We start from the raw sequence: 15,305 nt of genomic DNA, 5'->3' as shown, positions 1-15,305 counted from the left end.
CAGAGGCTTCTCATTGTGGTGGCTTCTCTTGTTGCAGAGCATGGGCTCTAGGCACGCAGGCTCAGTAGTTGTGGCTCGCAGGCTCTACAGCGCAGGCTCAGTAGTTGTGGCACACGGGCTTAGCTGCTCCGTGGCATGTGGGATCTTCCTGGACCAGGGCTTGAACCCGTGTCCCCTGCATTGGCAGGCGGATTCTTAACCTCAGCACCACCAGGGAAGTCCCTATTCTCTACTTTTAAACAAAACCAAAATTTCTACTATGTAATAATTTCTAGCATAGTTCACTGTGCCATAATTTAGTATTTCTATTTTTTTAATTGAAAATATACTCCCACTCAGTTCTTGTGGTAGAGTCGCTTTGTAAAAGAATTTATAAGCACCTTTCAAATGCCAATATCTTCTACCCAGATGAATTAGCAAACAAATGCATGTAAGGATCTTGAAAATAGTTCTAATAATGAAAAGTTTCAAATAAAGTTTAGCAGCCACCGTCACCAGAGAACTTTTACTTTCCTTTAATGACCTTGGATCTCAGTCAATCATCTTGCTCTGTGAGTGGTAGGGTTATACCAAGAGTGTGAATTACTTGAATAAAAGGAGTGACAGCAGGCTAGTTTAGGCACTTCCAAGTACTGTAACAGCATGTACTTGTTAAAAATGTAGTGGATACGGTATTTGTTTTTCTCTTTCTGACTTACTTCACTCTGTATGACAGACTCTAGGTCCATCCATCTCACTACAAATAACTCAATTTCGTTTCTTTTTATGGCTGAGTAATATTCCATTGTATATATGTGCCACATCTTCTTTATCCATTCATCTGTTGATGGACACTTAGGTTGCTTCCATGTCCTGGCTATTGTAAATAGAGCTGCAATGAACATTTTGGTACATGACTCTTTTTGAATTATGGTTTTCTCAGGGTATATGCCCATACCGTATGCTAACACATATATATGGAATCTAAGAAAAAAAAAAAAAAAAAGGTCATGAAGAACCTAGGGGCAAGATGGGAATAAAGACACAGACCTACTAGAGAATGGACTTGAGGATATGGGGAGGGGGAAGGGTAAGCTGGGACAAAGTGAGAGAGTGGCACGGACATATATACCCTAACAAATGTTAAATAGATAGCTAGTGGGAAGCAGCCGCATAGCACAGGGAGATGAGCTCGGTGCTTTGTGACCACCTAGAGGGGTGGGATAGGGAGGGTGGGAGGGAGGGAGACGCAAGAGGAAAGAGAGATAGAAACATATGTATATGTATAACTGATTCATTTTGTTATAAAAGCAGAAACTAACACACCATTGTAAAGCAATTATACTCCAATAAAGATGTTTAAAAAAAAAATGTAGTGGAAACTGTTTGGCTGAGCCAACCCAGAAGGAGCTTGGTGACTGAGGCTAGTCATGATGAAATCCATGCTATTGGACTCACCGTGTCCTTGACAGCCATGAAGCAGTGACAGATCCAGCGCCGAGTTGTGCCATCACGACATATGTAAGAGAAGGCCCTATCAAAGTTCCTATCTGGGGCACAGAAAGAAACTTTTTCTATTGTCTGGTCAACTATGAGGTCCTGGAAAAAAGGAAAACACAAAGGAACAGAGGACTTAGGAGGTTAATCAAGTTTCTCAGAAGAAACACAGGATGTTCATTTCACAACACAGAATCTCTACATCTAATGCATCAAGGCTACAGAATAGCTGGATCTGAGCCAGAAGTCTGAATACTAAGAATTTGACCTAGGAGAAATCCCAAGAGGCACTTTCCCCAGATGCTTCCCTCACGTCAACTTCATGTATATAATATATGCCTGCTGATTCTAGTTTTATGATGGTAAATTCCATGTTCAATTTTACAATATATGTAAATCAATTTAATCCAATTTCCATATAACTTACATTCAAATAACATCATTTCCAGAATAGCTCTATGTATTTATTAACTTACTGATCATTTAATTTTGAGTATGACTCTCTATGTTTATATACTTGCTGAATGACATCATATACACATAGTATAAACACTGCACAAAATTTTTAAAAAAATCTTGACACTCTTTGGCTCTTCTGTGTGATATTCCAGTGGCCTAAAATCCCTAGATGCTGAGATGGGGGCTGTAAGTGCTATAAAACATGCAAACAAAATGGCTTTTATACAGCATAACTATGAGAATTCCTATTGCTCCACAAACTTGCCAGTCAATTCTTTAAAGTTTTGCAATGCTGGTGGCTCATTATAATTTTATTTTGCATGACCTTGACTACGATGAACTTCCTCTTCAGCAAAGTGATTCAAGTCTTTTGGATTATCTGTCATTTTTCTTTTGATATGTAGGAGTTATTTATATATTCTAAATATGAGCCCTTCATTTGTTATACATATTGCAAAATTTCTCTTCTGCTCATAATGGGTCCCAGGATGACAAGTCATCAATTACTATCCACACTCAATGTGGGAAGAAGTTTATTAATTAATTCCAGTGTTATAAGTAACCACTAGGGGGCAACATCACTTTCTAACTATCGTGTAAAGCAATTAAAAATATAGCCTCCACATACAACAAATTTCACCCAAAGCACTAAGGAAAACTACACAAAATAAGCTAATTAAAATGATATTTATTTCCAATTGTAATGTACATTTAAGACTACCACTTCTCTTGAACTTAAAAAAAAAAAGAAAAGCCTTAGTGAAAAGAACTAAAATGTAGCTAAATTAAATCACTTACAATATATCAGGCAAGCTACCCATGAAAGCTGTTCTTTATCTACCAGACTTTCTCCTCCTTCCAGTGACACCTGAGGGTTTTTTTTATTTTTTCTTTTGAAAATTGCCTTCTTGTTAAAATTTCTCCAGATTTAGGTCTCTTAGAAAGTTCGAATTAATGATTAAATGTACTTATATAAATAACACCTTACACTCTCTAAGGGCAGAGTCTATGTCTATTCTTATTTAGGCACATAGGATCACTTTCTTCCAAATGCAAAGTGCTATGTATTATTTGAGATATTGTGTGGATTCTAAATAAATGTTAACCAAATGAGCAATTTACTAGTCCTTAGATTTCACTTAAATTGAGTCTTCAGTTAAATACTAGGTTAATCAGTTCAAATATCACTTTCTAAAAACAGTGTTTAAGGAATAAGAAGAAATTTTAGATATGGTCTATCAACTTTCTAAAAAAAATTTTTAACTGTGATATCAATAAAAGAAAGGTCCATCATTTTTCACATGATATTTGTGAGGGTAAACCTTTTTAACGTGTCAGAACAAAAACAGAACTCAGATCTTAACATTAAATGCTAATACGCCATAGGCTAAACATGCTGTGTCATGTAGACCAAAATGTTGACAGAATTCTCTTCTATTTTTCATAAGGTAAATGAATAACTAAATTGGTTTTTCTGAACATTGACTAGTCTCTCCAAAGATCATTCTTTGGACGAAGTGGAAGGATACAGAGTGACTACAAAAGCTTAATGGCATTATATTTGATCATAGGGATAAAAAACATATGAGCAGTAACATTTAAGCTTATGAAAGTTTTACCTTAGTTTTTTCATCCACAACTCTGAGTCCATCTGCCGATACCCACAGGACTGCCTTAACTGCTTTCTTTCCAGTCTTTTAAGAGAAACCAAAAAGGAAGGGGGTGGGGGAGACACACATATATATAATATTAAAAAACAGTCATCTCCCTAGAAAAGCACTGACTTCTGCCTTCCAAAAGTCACAAGTACAGATGGAGTCAAGTTCAGGAGGGGTGCCAAAGCTAGATACTCAAACCAAACTGCAGAAACATTCAAGAAAAAACAAGCCAAAGCCATTATTTTAGAAACACAATGCAAAATAATAAGATAAAATTAAGTAAAGGGTAAGGGAGACAGATGGAATAAAAACCAAGATATCACATTCTGTAAAGGGCAAAGAATAAGTAGATTCTTCACTCATTTCAAAATTCAACCATGAAAACCAAGAGTTAGATAAATATTAAATACATAAGGAGTTACACCACAAGTAGCTTCTACAAGTGCATTTAGAGTAGAAAGTAATACGTAAGTCTAAAATGAGATGCTGGCCATTCTACTATCCTTTGACCCCAATGTGTATAGCAGGACCCTTGGTCACCTGAAATTTTCATATTAAAAACCCAAGAAGGCTTCATTATTCCTTTAACAATCTTTAAAAACCATTATTTCTTCTCTCAGGATTAACACAGAACTGGTTTAGTTTTTAATTTGACATTAAAGGCATGGAGACATTTTGGGGACATAGGAGAATTAAAAAACTGTTGGAAAAATATTGTCATTATAACATGAATTCTTTTTTACTGTCTGAGAAAAGACTTTTGGCACACAAGAATCACATGAGAACAAGCTGATGTATGATTTCTCCTGTGATGGAATGAAAATGGGACAGTGGGAGTTTGTAATAATAACTTAAATAGCTTCCTTTAACTGTTCCAAAGATACAAGCAAAATAAAACAAAAGCAAAGTGAAGGCTGAGAATAGGTATTGGAACATCATAAAAAGTATAGATCAAAAGAAATGTGGTACTAAAGGTTGGAACAGCAGCCTCTAGAAGGAACAAAGGAAGATAAAGAAATGTCTACCACTCTTCACTATACATGTCCAAGCCCAGCACTCCTCAATAAGGCATGGCCTTATTTAAGTGAACTGTATAATCCACTCTGGGCTCCGTTTCCACCACCATGACAAATCTGATGAGAGCCTATTATATGCCAGGCAGTAGAAATACTCGAAGAGTTCACAGTCCATTGAAAGGTGACAGATAAACAAAAAATAAATAATACAGTAGTAAGTGCTATAGTAGAGTTGAAAAGTTTGTAACAATGTCAGAAAGGGGGTATGATCAAATCTATTTGTAGAATTGGGGGAAGGTTATTCCAAACTAAAGATTGAACTGGGTACTAAAATAATTTTTCTAGATGCCCCAGGTGGGGGTAGGAAGGCAGGGAAGTAATAGAGGTAGTGGACATTCCAGGCAGAAGAAACAGCAGAATAGGACGTGGAAACCAACAATACAGCAAATCTGGGCTCTATAAATATTTCAGTGTGGCTTGAAGTAGGATGGGTGAGCGAGGCGCAGTGGAATATAAAGAGCAGAAAAGGCCTAGCCATGGAGGACTGTATGCTTGCTAAAGAATTCTATCTTAATTCTGTGGGCAATTACGAGCTACTAAAAGAATTTTAAACACGAATAAACAGATTTGCATTTTTAAAATATCACTTTGGCAGCAGTGCAGAGGGGTTGGAAAGAGACTGATGGGAGGTAGAAATACCACAACAAGATTCTAAGTGAGAGAAAATGAGGGTTGAGCTCTCTTGGTTGAGATAGGAATGGAGATGGGAAAGTCTTAAATGGTAAATGTAAGAGAGATGCTGAAGACTACTCTCTGGTTCCTGGCTTGGTAAACTAACTGGGTGGAGATGGTACCACAAACTAAGATAGAGAAAGAAGAGATGCAGAAGCAAGCTGGAGAGTGGGAGAATAGGATTTCAGTTTTAGACAAGCAAAGTCTGAGATGTCTGTGCAACATCCAAGCAATTGGATATACAGGTCTAAAGCTCAGCAGAGAATTCTAAGATGGAATTTTAGTTTGGGGAGACATCAATTGCGGGAGTAATAAGAGGGCCAAGGACAGGAGAGAATATTAATAATTAAGGAATTGGGAGACGAGTAATGAAATATCAGAAAAGGAATAGCCAGAGAGACAGGAGAATGAAGAGAGATTAGGGTCATTGAAACTAAGGGAGAGGGGTTTCAAGAAGTAACAGGTGGCCCAAAATGTCAAATGTTGCAAAGTGACCAAGTTAAGGAAAGATGTGAAAAATGTCCACTGGATTTAGCAATGTGTAAGACACCACAGAGTGATAGAGGTTGTGGTGGTTATTTTTATGTCATATTGGCTAGTCTATGGTTGCCCAGTTGTTTGATCAAACACTGGTCTACATGTTGTTATAAAGGTATTTTGCAGATAAGATTAACATTTACAATCAACTAACTTTGGGTAAAGGAGATTACTGTTGATAATATGGCTGGGCCTCATCCAATCAGTTGAAAGCCTTAAGGGTTAAAAACTGAGGTTTCCCTGAGAAGAAATTCTGCTTCAGGTCTGTAACAGAAATTCTGCCTGACTTTCCAGCCTGCTGACCTCTGTGTACACACACACACACACACACACACACACACACACACACACAAAGAGAGAGAGAGAGAGAGATAGAGAGAGAGAGAGAGAGATGGTGGTTTTGTTTCTTTGGAAGATCCGACTAATAAAAAGGTGTAAGTCAGACTAGAGTGGGTTGAGAGGTAAATGAAAGGCAAGAGGAGTCTACGTAGACATATTAAATACTCTCTTTAAAAAACCTTTTCTACAAAAAGAGCTATAAGGCAATGGAGGACAAGCAGAGGATCAAGGGACGTCCTTTAAGAACTGTGGTAAACTAACATGATATACTAGAAACAGAATGGATTTTGGAGTAAGACAAATACAAGTCTGAATTCAATGCCACTATCCATAAGCTAAGCAAGTTATGGAGTCCACTGAGCTTCCATTTCTTCATCTGTAAAGTATCCACAGGGTTGGTAAAAGGATCAGAGATATATACAGTACCTGGAATTTAAAGAGGGTAATAAATAATTGGTATTCATTTATCATCATTATATTAATAAACTTAAAAAAATTCTCCCAACAATAAAGCTTCTTGAAGGAGTAACACACACTTTCAACAACAACAGATCATGCTTATATGCTGAATGGGAAACGCCAGTGGAAAGATGGAGACTGAAGGCCCGAAAAGAGTATGTAGAGAACAAAGTCCTCCAGGAGGCAAAATGGGATGAGGCTAGAATACAAGTTTTAGATGGGAAGAGAGATGTCCCTTCCTTGAAATAGAGGGACGGAGTGAAGCCAAGTAAAAATGAAGACAGATTTGTAAATGAGTGAGTGACAAGCCGAGGGAATTCACTCCAAAGAGCCACAAATTCATCTGTCAAGGAGATGAGATTACCTGATTTACTTTGCTAGGGAGAAGAAGGTAGACAAGCAGAATAAGAAAGCAGATTTACCATAGCAGTATTGGGGCGGTACAGTATAGTGACTCAGCACAAGCTCTGGAGCCAGGCTGTTGTCTGGGTTTGAATTCTGGTTCTGCCACTTATTAGTATGACCAAGGGGCAAATTACTTAGCCTCTCTATGCTTCAGTTTCCACATCTGCATAATGATATTAATAATGTCACATACCTCATGGGATGATTATGAGGATTCAATAAATAAACAGATGTAAAAGGTTTAGAACTACGGTGGCCATATAATTTACTGTCCAAACTGGGACCACTTTGAAAATGAAAGGGGACACTATTAAAACCCAGAAACAGGTGTTAAGCTGGGGCTGTTCAGGCGAACTGGGACAACAGTCACCCCATCAATAACTGTAACTGCCCATATTTAACCAACACTTATGTAGCATTTAGTATTTTGCTGGAACGTAAGCTCCATGATGGCAGGGTTTTTTTCCATCCTTATTGTTCACTGCTATAACTTCAGAGCTTAGAACGATGCCTGGTACAGTGCAGGAGTTTAAGAAATATTTGTTGAAGGAATAAATTTGCTAAATATCTGCTGTAGGAAATAGGAGACAGCTAATCGGTGATACAGAAGACTGCCAAAAGGCACTGAAAATCCTGTGTAAGAAATTTCAATTTGCAGTTATATCAATATGCTCATTGTGCAACAGCAGCCTACAGTATTCAGCATCGGAGGCAACACACAGAACTATTTCAAGGTTGGGAGACTAACAGTGGGAAAAATAAAAGGTCATTTTAGAATGGGACTGTTCCCCATTTAGTTTCCTTATCATATACAGGGAAATATTTTATTGGCCCTATTAGACTATTATGAAAATATCTCTGCTTTTTGAGGTATGTCTTTATATTAATTTTTATAGTGTTATACTAATAGCATTGTATTTATCATATTTCACAGCACCTGATTTCTCTATATAGGGGAAGAAAACAGATAATATGAATTCTTCCCTTTGTTCTTACATTTGAGTGCCAGTTCTTGGATGTCAGTATAGTTTGCCACATTACAATTATTTCAATCAGGTATTGAGATATGAACACTCAAAGACACCTGCAGCTGAAATTAAGTCCGGACTTCCTCTCACAGATTCTAAAGTAGTAATGCTTCTGAACTATCTGTAAACTTTAGTGTCTTTCATTCTGATAATATAAACTAAGATTCCTAAACACTTTTTAGAAAATGATAAAAGTCACAGAAGATGAAAGTTTTCCTTTTGTTTGCCCTAAAACTATCTACTTAAGCCAATACCTTAGGAGATAAGGCCAAAGTTAGCTAGCCACAGGACTAAAAAAAGAGATAACCCAGAGTAAGTATGAAATGTAAAATATACATACATCTTTAAAAACTTAAAAAAAAATTTTTTTAAATTAACTTTTATTGGAGTGTGGTTGCTTTACAATGTTGCGTTAGCCTCCACTGCACAACAAAATGAATCAGCCATACATATACAGACATCCCCTCCCTTTTGGACTTCCCTTAGGTTACCACAGTGCATTAGGTAGAGCTCCCTATGTTATACAGTATGTTCCCATCAGTTGTCTATTTTCTACATAGTATCAATAATGTATATGTGTCAATCCCAGTCTCCCAATTCCTCCCTCCCCACCCCTTTCCCCTTTGGTATCCATACGTTTGTTCTCTACATCTATGTCTCTATTTCTGCTTTGCAAATAAGACCATCTATACCATTTTTCTAGATTCCACATATATGCATTATTATACGGTAGAATATACATACATCTTAGTGACACAAACACCCCTTAAAAAAAAAGACTACATAATACTTCAGACACTAATAAAAATGTGGTAGGGGAAACGTATATGTGAGACAGTAAGAATTATTTCATCACCATGGTTCCAACGCTTTCTATTTTAATAATAATTTCAAGGATATAGGTAGAATTCACACTGAATAGTGTTAATGCATGAAAAATACAGTTTTACAACAAAGAGAAAACTGCTTATTCTTCAAGGAAAGAAAATGGGTCTAACATGAACAGAACTTCAGTAACTTAGAATTTAAACTGAGAAGGATCAAGCTATGCTATGAGTGAAAAATGTCAAATGTAAGTATAATTTTCAAGTAACCACTTAACTCTCTAAATATCCATGTTAAAATTTTAAAACTAACATTTCCCTTAAACACCTTTTATTTTGGGTAGATATAAACCAATACAGAAATTAAGCAGACTCTGACACTGGAGAAAATGATAGCAGGAAATGGGTCTATTACAAATTATTAAATCAGGAAACTTATACTGCAAGTAAGAGAATGCACAGGTAATCTTAACGTGAAAATACCAGTGAAGAAAGACAAAAAGTTTGCAAAAATGAGATAGTAACTAAACAAACTCAGTACAGTAAGATCATTTCCCCTAAATATAAAAGCTACTCACAATAAAAGGCAATGAAATAACTAATTACAATAAAGAACTGCCATCTACCTACCTATTAATCTCCAGGGGTTTTTTTTGTTTTGTTCTGATTTTTATTTTTCTAGTAGACACCACTTAAATTTTTTTTTAAATGGATGGAGATAAGTTGGGAGTGTTCTCAGTACGCTGACAGATCCTCACAGTCACTCTTTTGTTTTATATATTGTTATCTGGGGAAGTACTTCAGATTTCCAGTTGGAGAAATATGTTTCTAAACTGTTTAAATCATGGATTGGAAAACTTTTTCCGTGAAGGACCAGATATCAAATATTTAGGGCTTCGCAGGCCATACAGTCTATGTCACAACTACCCAACTCTGCCCTGCTGCACAAAAGCATCCACAGACAATATGTAAACAAATGGACATGGATTTGTTCCAATAAAACTTTATATAAAAACAGGTAGTGGGCCATAGTTTGATGACCTCTGATATAAATCATTATAATCCCTGGCAAGTGATCAAGCCTGTTTTGGAAAGACAATTCATTATACTGAAATACTAGAATTGTTTGGAATTGTCCCTGAATTCTTTTCCTTTTCTTTTTTTAAACAAATGTGCTTATATCCTATTATTTTAAACTGAGACCCGAACTCAGGCACAGTCCAACTCTAAAGTTCTATGATTCCCAAGGCCACCAGTGAGATAAGAACACGCAATTAATCAACATAAATAGAAGTGATATTTGGAGGCAAGACAATTGTGCTGGACATATGATAGACAAGAGCAAAAAGGTGTTCTAAGGTAAGGCAAAGCAAAGAAATGCTAAAGACACACAGAAGCATAATTTGGCATAGCTATGAAATGTTAAGAAGCAACAGCAGCAAACAGACAAATTTGGGCAGGAAGGGTAGAGCAAGTCACTCTGAGCAACGGTGATTTGCCATTCTATTGTGCAAAGCTCTTTCTGCCACACACCAAAGAGGTCTTCAAGGGTACCCAATATGTAAAGAATCTCTGGTCAGTCTTTCTGTCACACCTACACACAGAGATAACCCAGTCATTATGGAGTAATAATGATATATTAGTAGGCAACCATGACACGGTGTGTCTTGTAATGAGTGAATAACAGACTTCTTCTTCTTCTTCTTCTTCTTCTTTTTTAATCTGAGACAGCCTTCAAATCTATCATTTGATGACATTTGAATTTCTGAACAGAACTGTGTAATGAACAAATTTTGTCTTATAATTCCAAGATACAGTATGTACGTCCGAGAAACACAACTTTCTGTAGGATTTGAGACTGGTACTATCTCCAATGGCTGCTTCCTTAAAAGTACAGTAACTTTTAACCTGCACTTTCTTAAGTGAGAAGGGCCTTTAAAGGCTTTCGGGAAAAAATAAGGATAATAGCACGGCATGAACCAAACAACAAAGGCAAGATTTTTGGAGGCTATTTAGCTCTTCTAGTTTACAAATCACTTTTAATTGAGAGGAAGAGGAAACCTAGAACAGAAATTATTCCAATATTAAGTTCATTTAAGTTCATATTAAGTTCATTAAGTTCATATTAAGTTTCAAATGCACATAATAGAGTGAAAATTCCACAGGGACCTCAAATTCAACCTGTCCAAAACCAAATTCATCACACCTCTTCTCAGAGTGAATGATTTCCCTACCACCTTTCATCCATACCATAAACTTGGGTCTTATCTTCTGTCTCCTTCTGTATATCCCTAGGTTGAATAAGTGAATGAGTTGGAGCAGGTTCTCTGTCGCCCCAGTGGCCCTGTTAATGCTGTTCCTTCTATGCCTTTTTCCTCTAACTTAGTTTAACTAGAAGTCATAGTTTTAAGTCTCAGCCTTAGGTATCATCTCCTCTCAGAAGCCTTAATCACAATCTCCAACATTCACTGTCCCCCTCTGCTCCAGTAGTACCTATTATTGTTACACGATTTGTCAACTACCTTTTTTTTACCTGTCTGTTTTTTCCCACTACAGGGTGAAACTGAAAGCACTGCATGTGTCATTCACTAACTCAGACATTTTGGAACAGCTACTATGGACCACAAACCATTCTAGGCATTGAAGATTCAGCAGTGAACAAAATTAGGTGAAGATCTCTGTCCACAAAATGTTTAGGTTTTAGTAAGGAAGAGATAAGAAAAAAACAAATAAGTAAAATGTATGCTATGACAAATGGTGATAACCCCTATCAGAGGAAAATAAAGCTAGGAAGGGGAATAGTGAGTGTTTGTATATGGAGGAGGGTGGTATTTGAAATTTAAAATAAGGTTCTCTCAGTGACTGCCTCAGTGAAAATGGGGCTTTCGAACCAATGGGAAGAGATGAGGAAGTGCATATATCTGGATGATGTGTGTTCCAGATTAGAGGTTACAGTAAGTGCAAAGGTCCTGAGGTGGAAGCATACCTGGTATGCTCAGGGAACAGCAAGGAGGCTAGTGTGGCTGGAATACAGGAAGCAAGAATAGGAGAAGATAGGAAAAGGCACAGAGATAATGCATGTATAATGGCCTGCCAGGCCTAAAAGACTGGTTTTTAACCCTGAGTAGGTCAGGAAGCTACTGGAGGATCTAGGGCAGTGGAGCAACACAATCAGACCTCTGTCTTAAAAAGATCACTCTGACTGATATCTTGAGAACAGATGGTAGGGGGACAATAATGAAAGCAGATTGTGTAGAACATTAATGCAATGATTCAGGTGAGCGGAGAAGCTGGCTTGGACCACGGCAGTAGCGGTGGAGGGTAGTGAGACAGGAACTGTTGATGGGATGGATACAGGGTAAAAGAGAAAGAGAGGAGTCAAGATCAGATCCAGGATTTGTGGCTAAAGCACATGGACTAGGATGGGAAAGACTAGGGAAGAGTAATTTGGGAGAGCATTTCGGAATTTGGTTTGTGACACATTAGTGTGAAACGCCTTAGTGTGAAATGTTTAATGATGATGATGATACTGACACATCCATATGGCAGGCTATTCTGTACACTTTGCTTATATTTACTCATTTAATCTTCACAACAATCACGTGAAGTTGGAATTAGTATTATCTTTTTTTTTAATAAGTGGGGAAGCTGAGGTACAGAATGGTTAAGAGCCTCTCCCAAGGTCACAAAGTGGCTGAGCCAGGATTAAATACAATTAATCCAGATCCCCAGTCTGTGTCCTTGACACCTATGCTATACTACTTCTAAGATGGAAGTACCACTATAGAGTTTAGGGCAGATGTCTGGAGACAGAACTTTCAAAATCATCAGCATAGAGATGGTATTTAAATCCATGACACCGGATGTGATCATCAAGGGAGAAGTGTAGGTAGAGAACAGTCCACAGACTAAGAAGCAGGCATCAACACGAGGGAAAATCAAGAGAATATGACACCTGAACTCCAAATGAATAGACTGTTTCGAGGAGCGGGAGGGATTTGGCTGCTACATCAAATGCTGCTGATAGGTTGAGTAAATAAAAGTCTGATTAAATGAGTTTAATAGGGGAAAGGAGAGCAGAAACTGAAGGCACCAAGAAGAAACCTTTTTTTAGAAAGATGGTTTGTTTTAATGCTAATGGATGATCCACTAGAGAAAGAAAAACTGATTATGGAGGAGGGGGGTAGCATTACTGGAATGAGTAAGAGCTAGTATAACAATCTTGTGGAGGAGTTGGCCTCAGCTAGGAGCACAGACAGTTCATCCCTTGAATAGGAGGGAAAACAGAGTATATATGCACAGATTCATGTAGGTGAGTAAATGTGGTGTCATGTTCGAGAGTTCTCTTCTGGTTGATTCTATATTTTCAGTGAAGTAGGAAGCAAGGTCATCAATTGAAGGACAGAACAGAGTAAGAAATTCTGGAGGCTTAAGGAAAAGGAAGGAGTTGTCAAATAGTCATCGGAAAATGAGAGTTAACTGGACTTAAAAAGTGGAGATTGTCTTGCTCATCTTTGATCTGGATAGCCTAGCACAGTCCCTAGTATGTTTCAGACACTGTGACTTGAGGTTTGAGAACCACTGAGTCTTCATGAATACAAATAAAAAAGATAACTCCAAAGGTTAATGAATTTTTTTTTTTTAATCTAGAAAAGATCAATGGCCAGGGCATTTGACATATTAGTTGATCATGTCACAGGAAATACTGAAACCAAGGATCAATGGAAATCTTCTGAGTACTCTTGGGATTGTCTTTTTTCTTCTTCAGAAATTTGTTATATATTGCACTTCAAAAGGATAAATAAACCAAATCCTAAAAGATGCACCTAATAAAATACAAAAGAAGGTAAAATTTATAGAAGAGAGGGAATGAGAATTTTAAAAAACAGAAAGGAAGAAAAGGAAAGAGGAAGCAAGTGATACTCCCTCAGGTGTAAAGGAAAGGATCCAGAGTGAATATAAGCACTAAGTACGATTTGCCATTGAGGAGAGAATTTTGGAAATCTAATTAGAATGTAGATGTGAGTACACTGACTTAACAGTGGTCATAAATACCATTAAATGTTTTACTCTTGATAATTAGTTGAAAACAATATAACCCTGCATTACTTTCCAACTATGTATTCTCTAAAACATAACCATTTCTAATGATGCCATTTAACAACTGTAACAGCATCAAAACTTGAAAAATTATATCTGGCAGTACATTAACAGTATCTGTTAAAACAAATATTATAATATTTTTGGTGCTTTTTATGCAGTTAGAAATGGTTAACACCCCCCCCCCCACGACAATCAAATAATAGCACAGGGAGGAGTTCACAAACTCAAACACCTACAGGGTTAAAAACGGTAACAAAATGAGTGAAGCAGGCTGAGTGTAGGGACCACAGGGAGTTGCAGGGATGTGGCAAACAGGCAACCAAAGGGCACAACTGGTACTCAGCTCAAGCCACTGCTGCCGCATACAAAGCATGCCGTTTTGCCAGATCTTTCCTTCTTAAGATAGATGTAATAGTTTTGTTGTGAAAACGTTCAGTGTTTGAAATATTAGCAACTAATCCAAATTTATGAACTGTGCACAGGCGATACAATGCATGTTTGTGGGAAGCATTCAGGCCCTTGAGCTGTCTAGTGTCCCCTGCATTTGACACTTCTCCATTCACTGTAATTAAAGCCTATCCGGGGAAAGCAGAGGCCAACAGTTTTGAATGACAGAACAACACAGGGTAGGTGAAAGAACTCTGCACAAAGTTTCAGAAAATTTTGGTTTCAGGGTAGGCACTGCCATTTACTACTAGCTGGATGACCTCTTTGAGCTTGTTTATTCATTTGTAAAATGTAGTTTCATGAACTATCACATCTAATTCACTGAGCTGTTTTGAGTAACAAGCTAGAAAGTAGGTCAAAACACATCACAAACTATAAAGTTCTATACAAATACAAGTAGCTGGCTATGAGATAGTAGAAAATATATACTGGTCTCTGTCCCTGGTTCCTGGCACAGACCTCCTGAAATCCTTGTAATTTCCTAAGTGATAAGAGCACAAAGAGCATCTCTTGTCCTGGTATTTGGTCTCTGACCCCATCCCTGACACAGGGCTCCTAAAACCCTTGTAAATTCCTAAGTGAGGGGCATCTTTTGTTTAATGAGACAACCCTGGGTGGGCTCGTGGATGAGGGCTTGTTGCCAGAATGACCAAGCCATGATGAGAGGCTTAGGATTTTCCGTCTTAACCCCTATCCTCTAGACAGGGAAGAGGAGCTGGAATTGGAATAAATAATCTATCAAGCCTACGTGAGGAAGCCACCACAAAATTCCAACAGTACAAGGTTCAGAGAACTTCCAGGTTGGCAAACACATCCACATGG

The 15,305-nt window shown here is 37.5% G+C and overlaps 1 protein-coding gene across 13 annotated transcripts in view; it reads right to left on the bottom strand.

The window, feature by feature from the left end:
- NUMB (NUMB endocytic adaptor protein) overlaps positions 1-15,305 on the bottom strand; it is a 183,321-nt gene that overhangs the window by 12,522 nt on the left and 155,494 nt on the right. For all 13 annotated transcript variants that reach the window (XM_067028188.1, XM_067028190.1, XM_067028195.1 and 10 more), the window contains 2 exons: positions 3,555-3,629; positions 1,438-1,578 (listed from right to left, as the gene is read on the bottom strand). In XM_067028188.1, coding sequence (XP_066884289.1) covers positions 1,438-1,578; positions 3,555-3,629 — 216 coding nt within the window. The remainder of the gene's footprint in view (positions 1-1,437; positions 1,579-3,554; positions 3,630-15,305) is intronic.

This window comes from Kogia breviceps, chromosome 3 (assembly GCF_026419965.1).
Source record: "Kogia breviceps isolate mKogBre1 chromosome 3, mKogBre1 haplotype 1, whole genome shotgun sequence".
Taxonomy (NCBI): Eukaryota; Metazoa; Chordata; class Mammalia; order Artiodactyla; family Physeteridae; genus Kogia; species Kogia breviceps.
The sequence above is the reverse complement of the archived record's forward strand: the minus strand, read 5'-3'. Positions and strand labels throughout refer to the sequence as shown.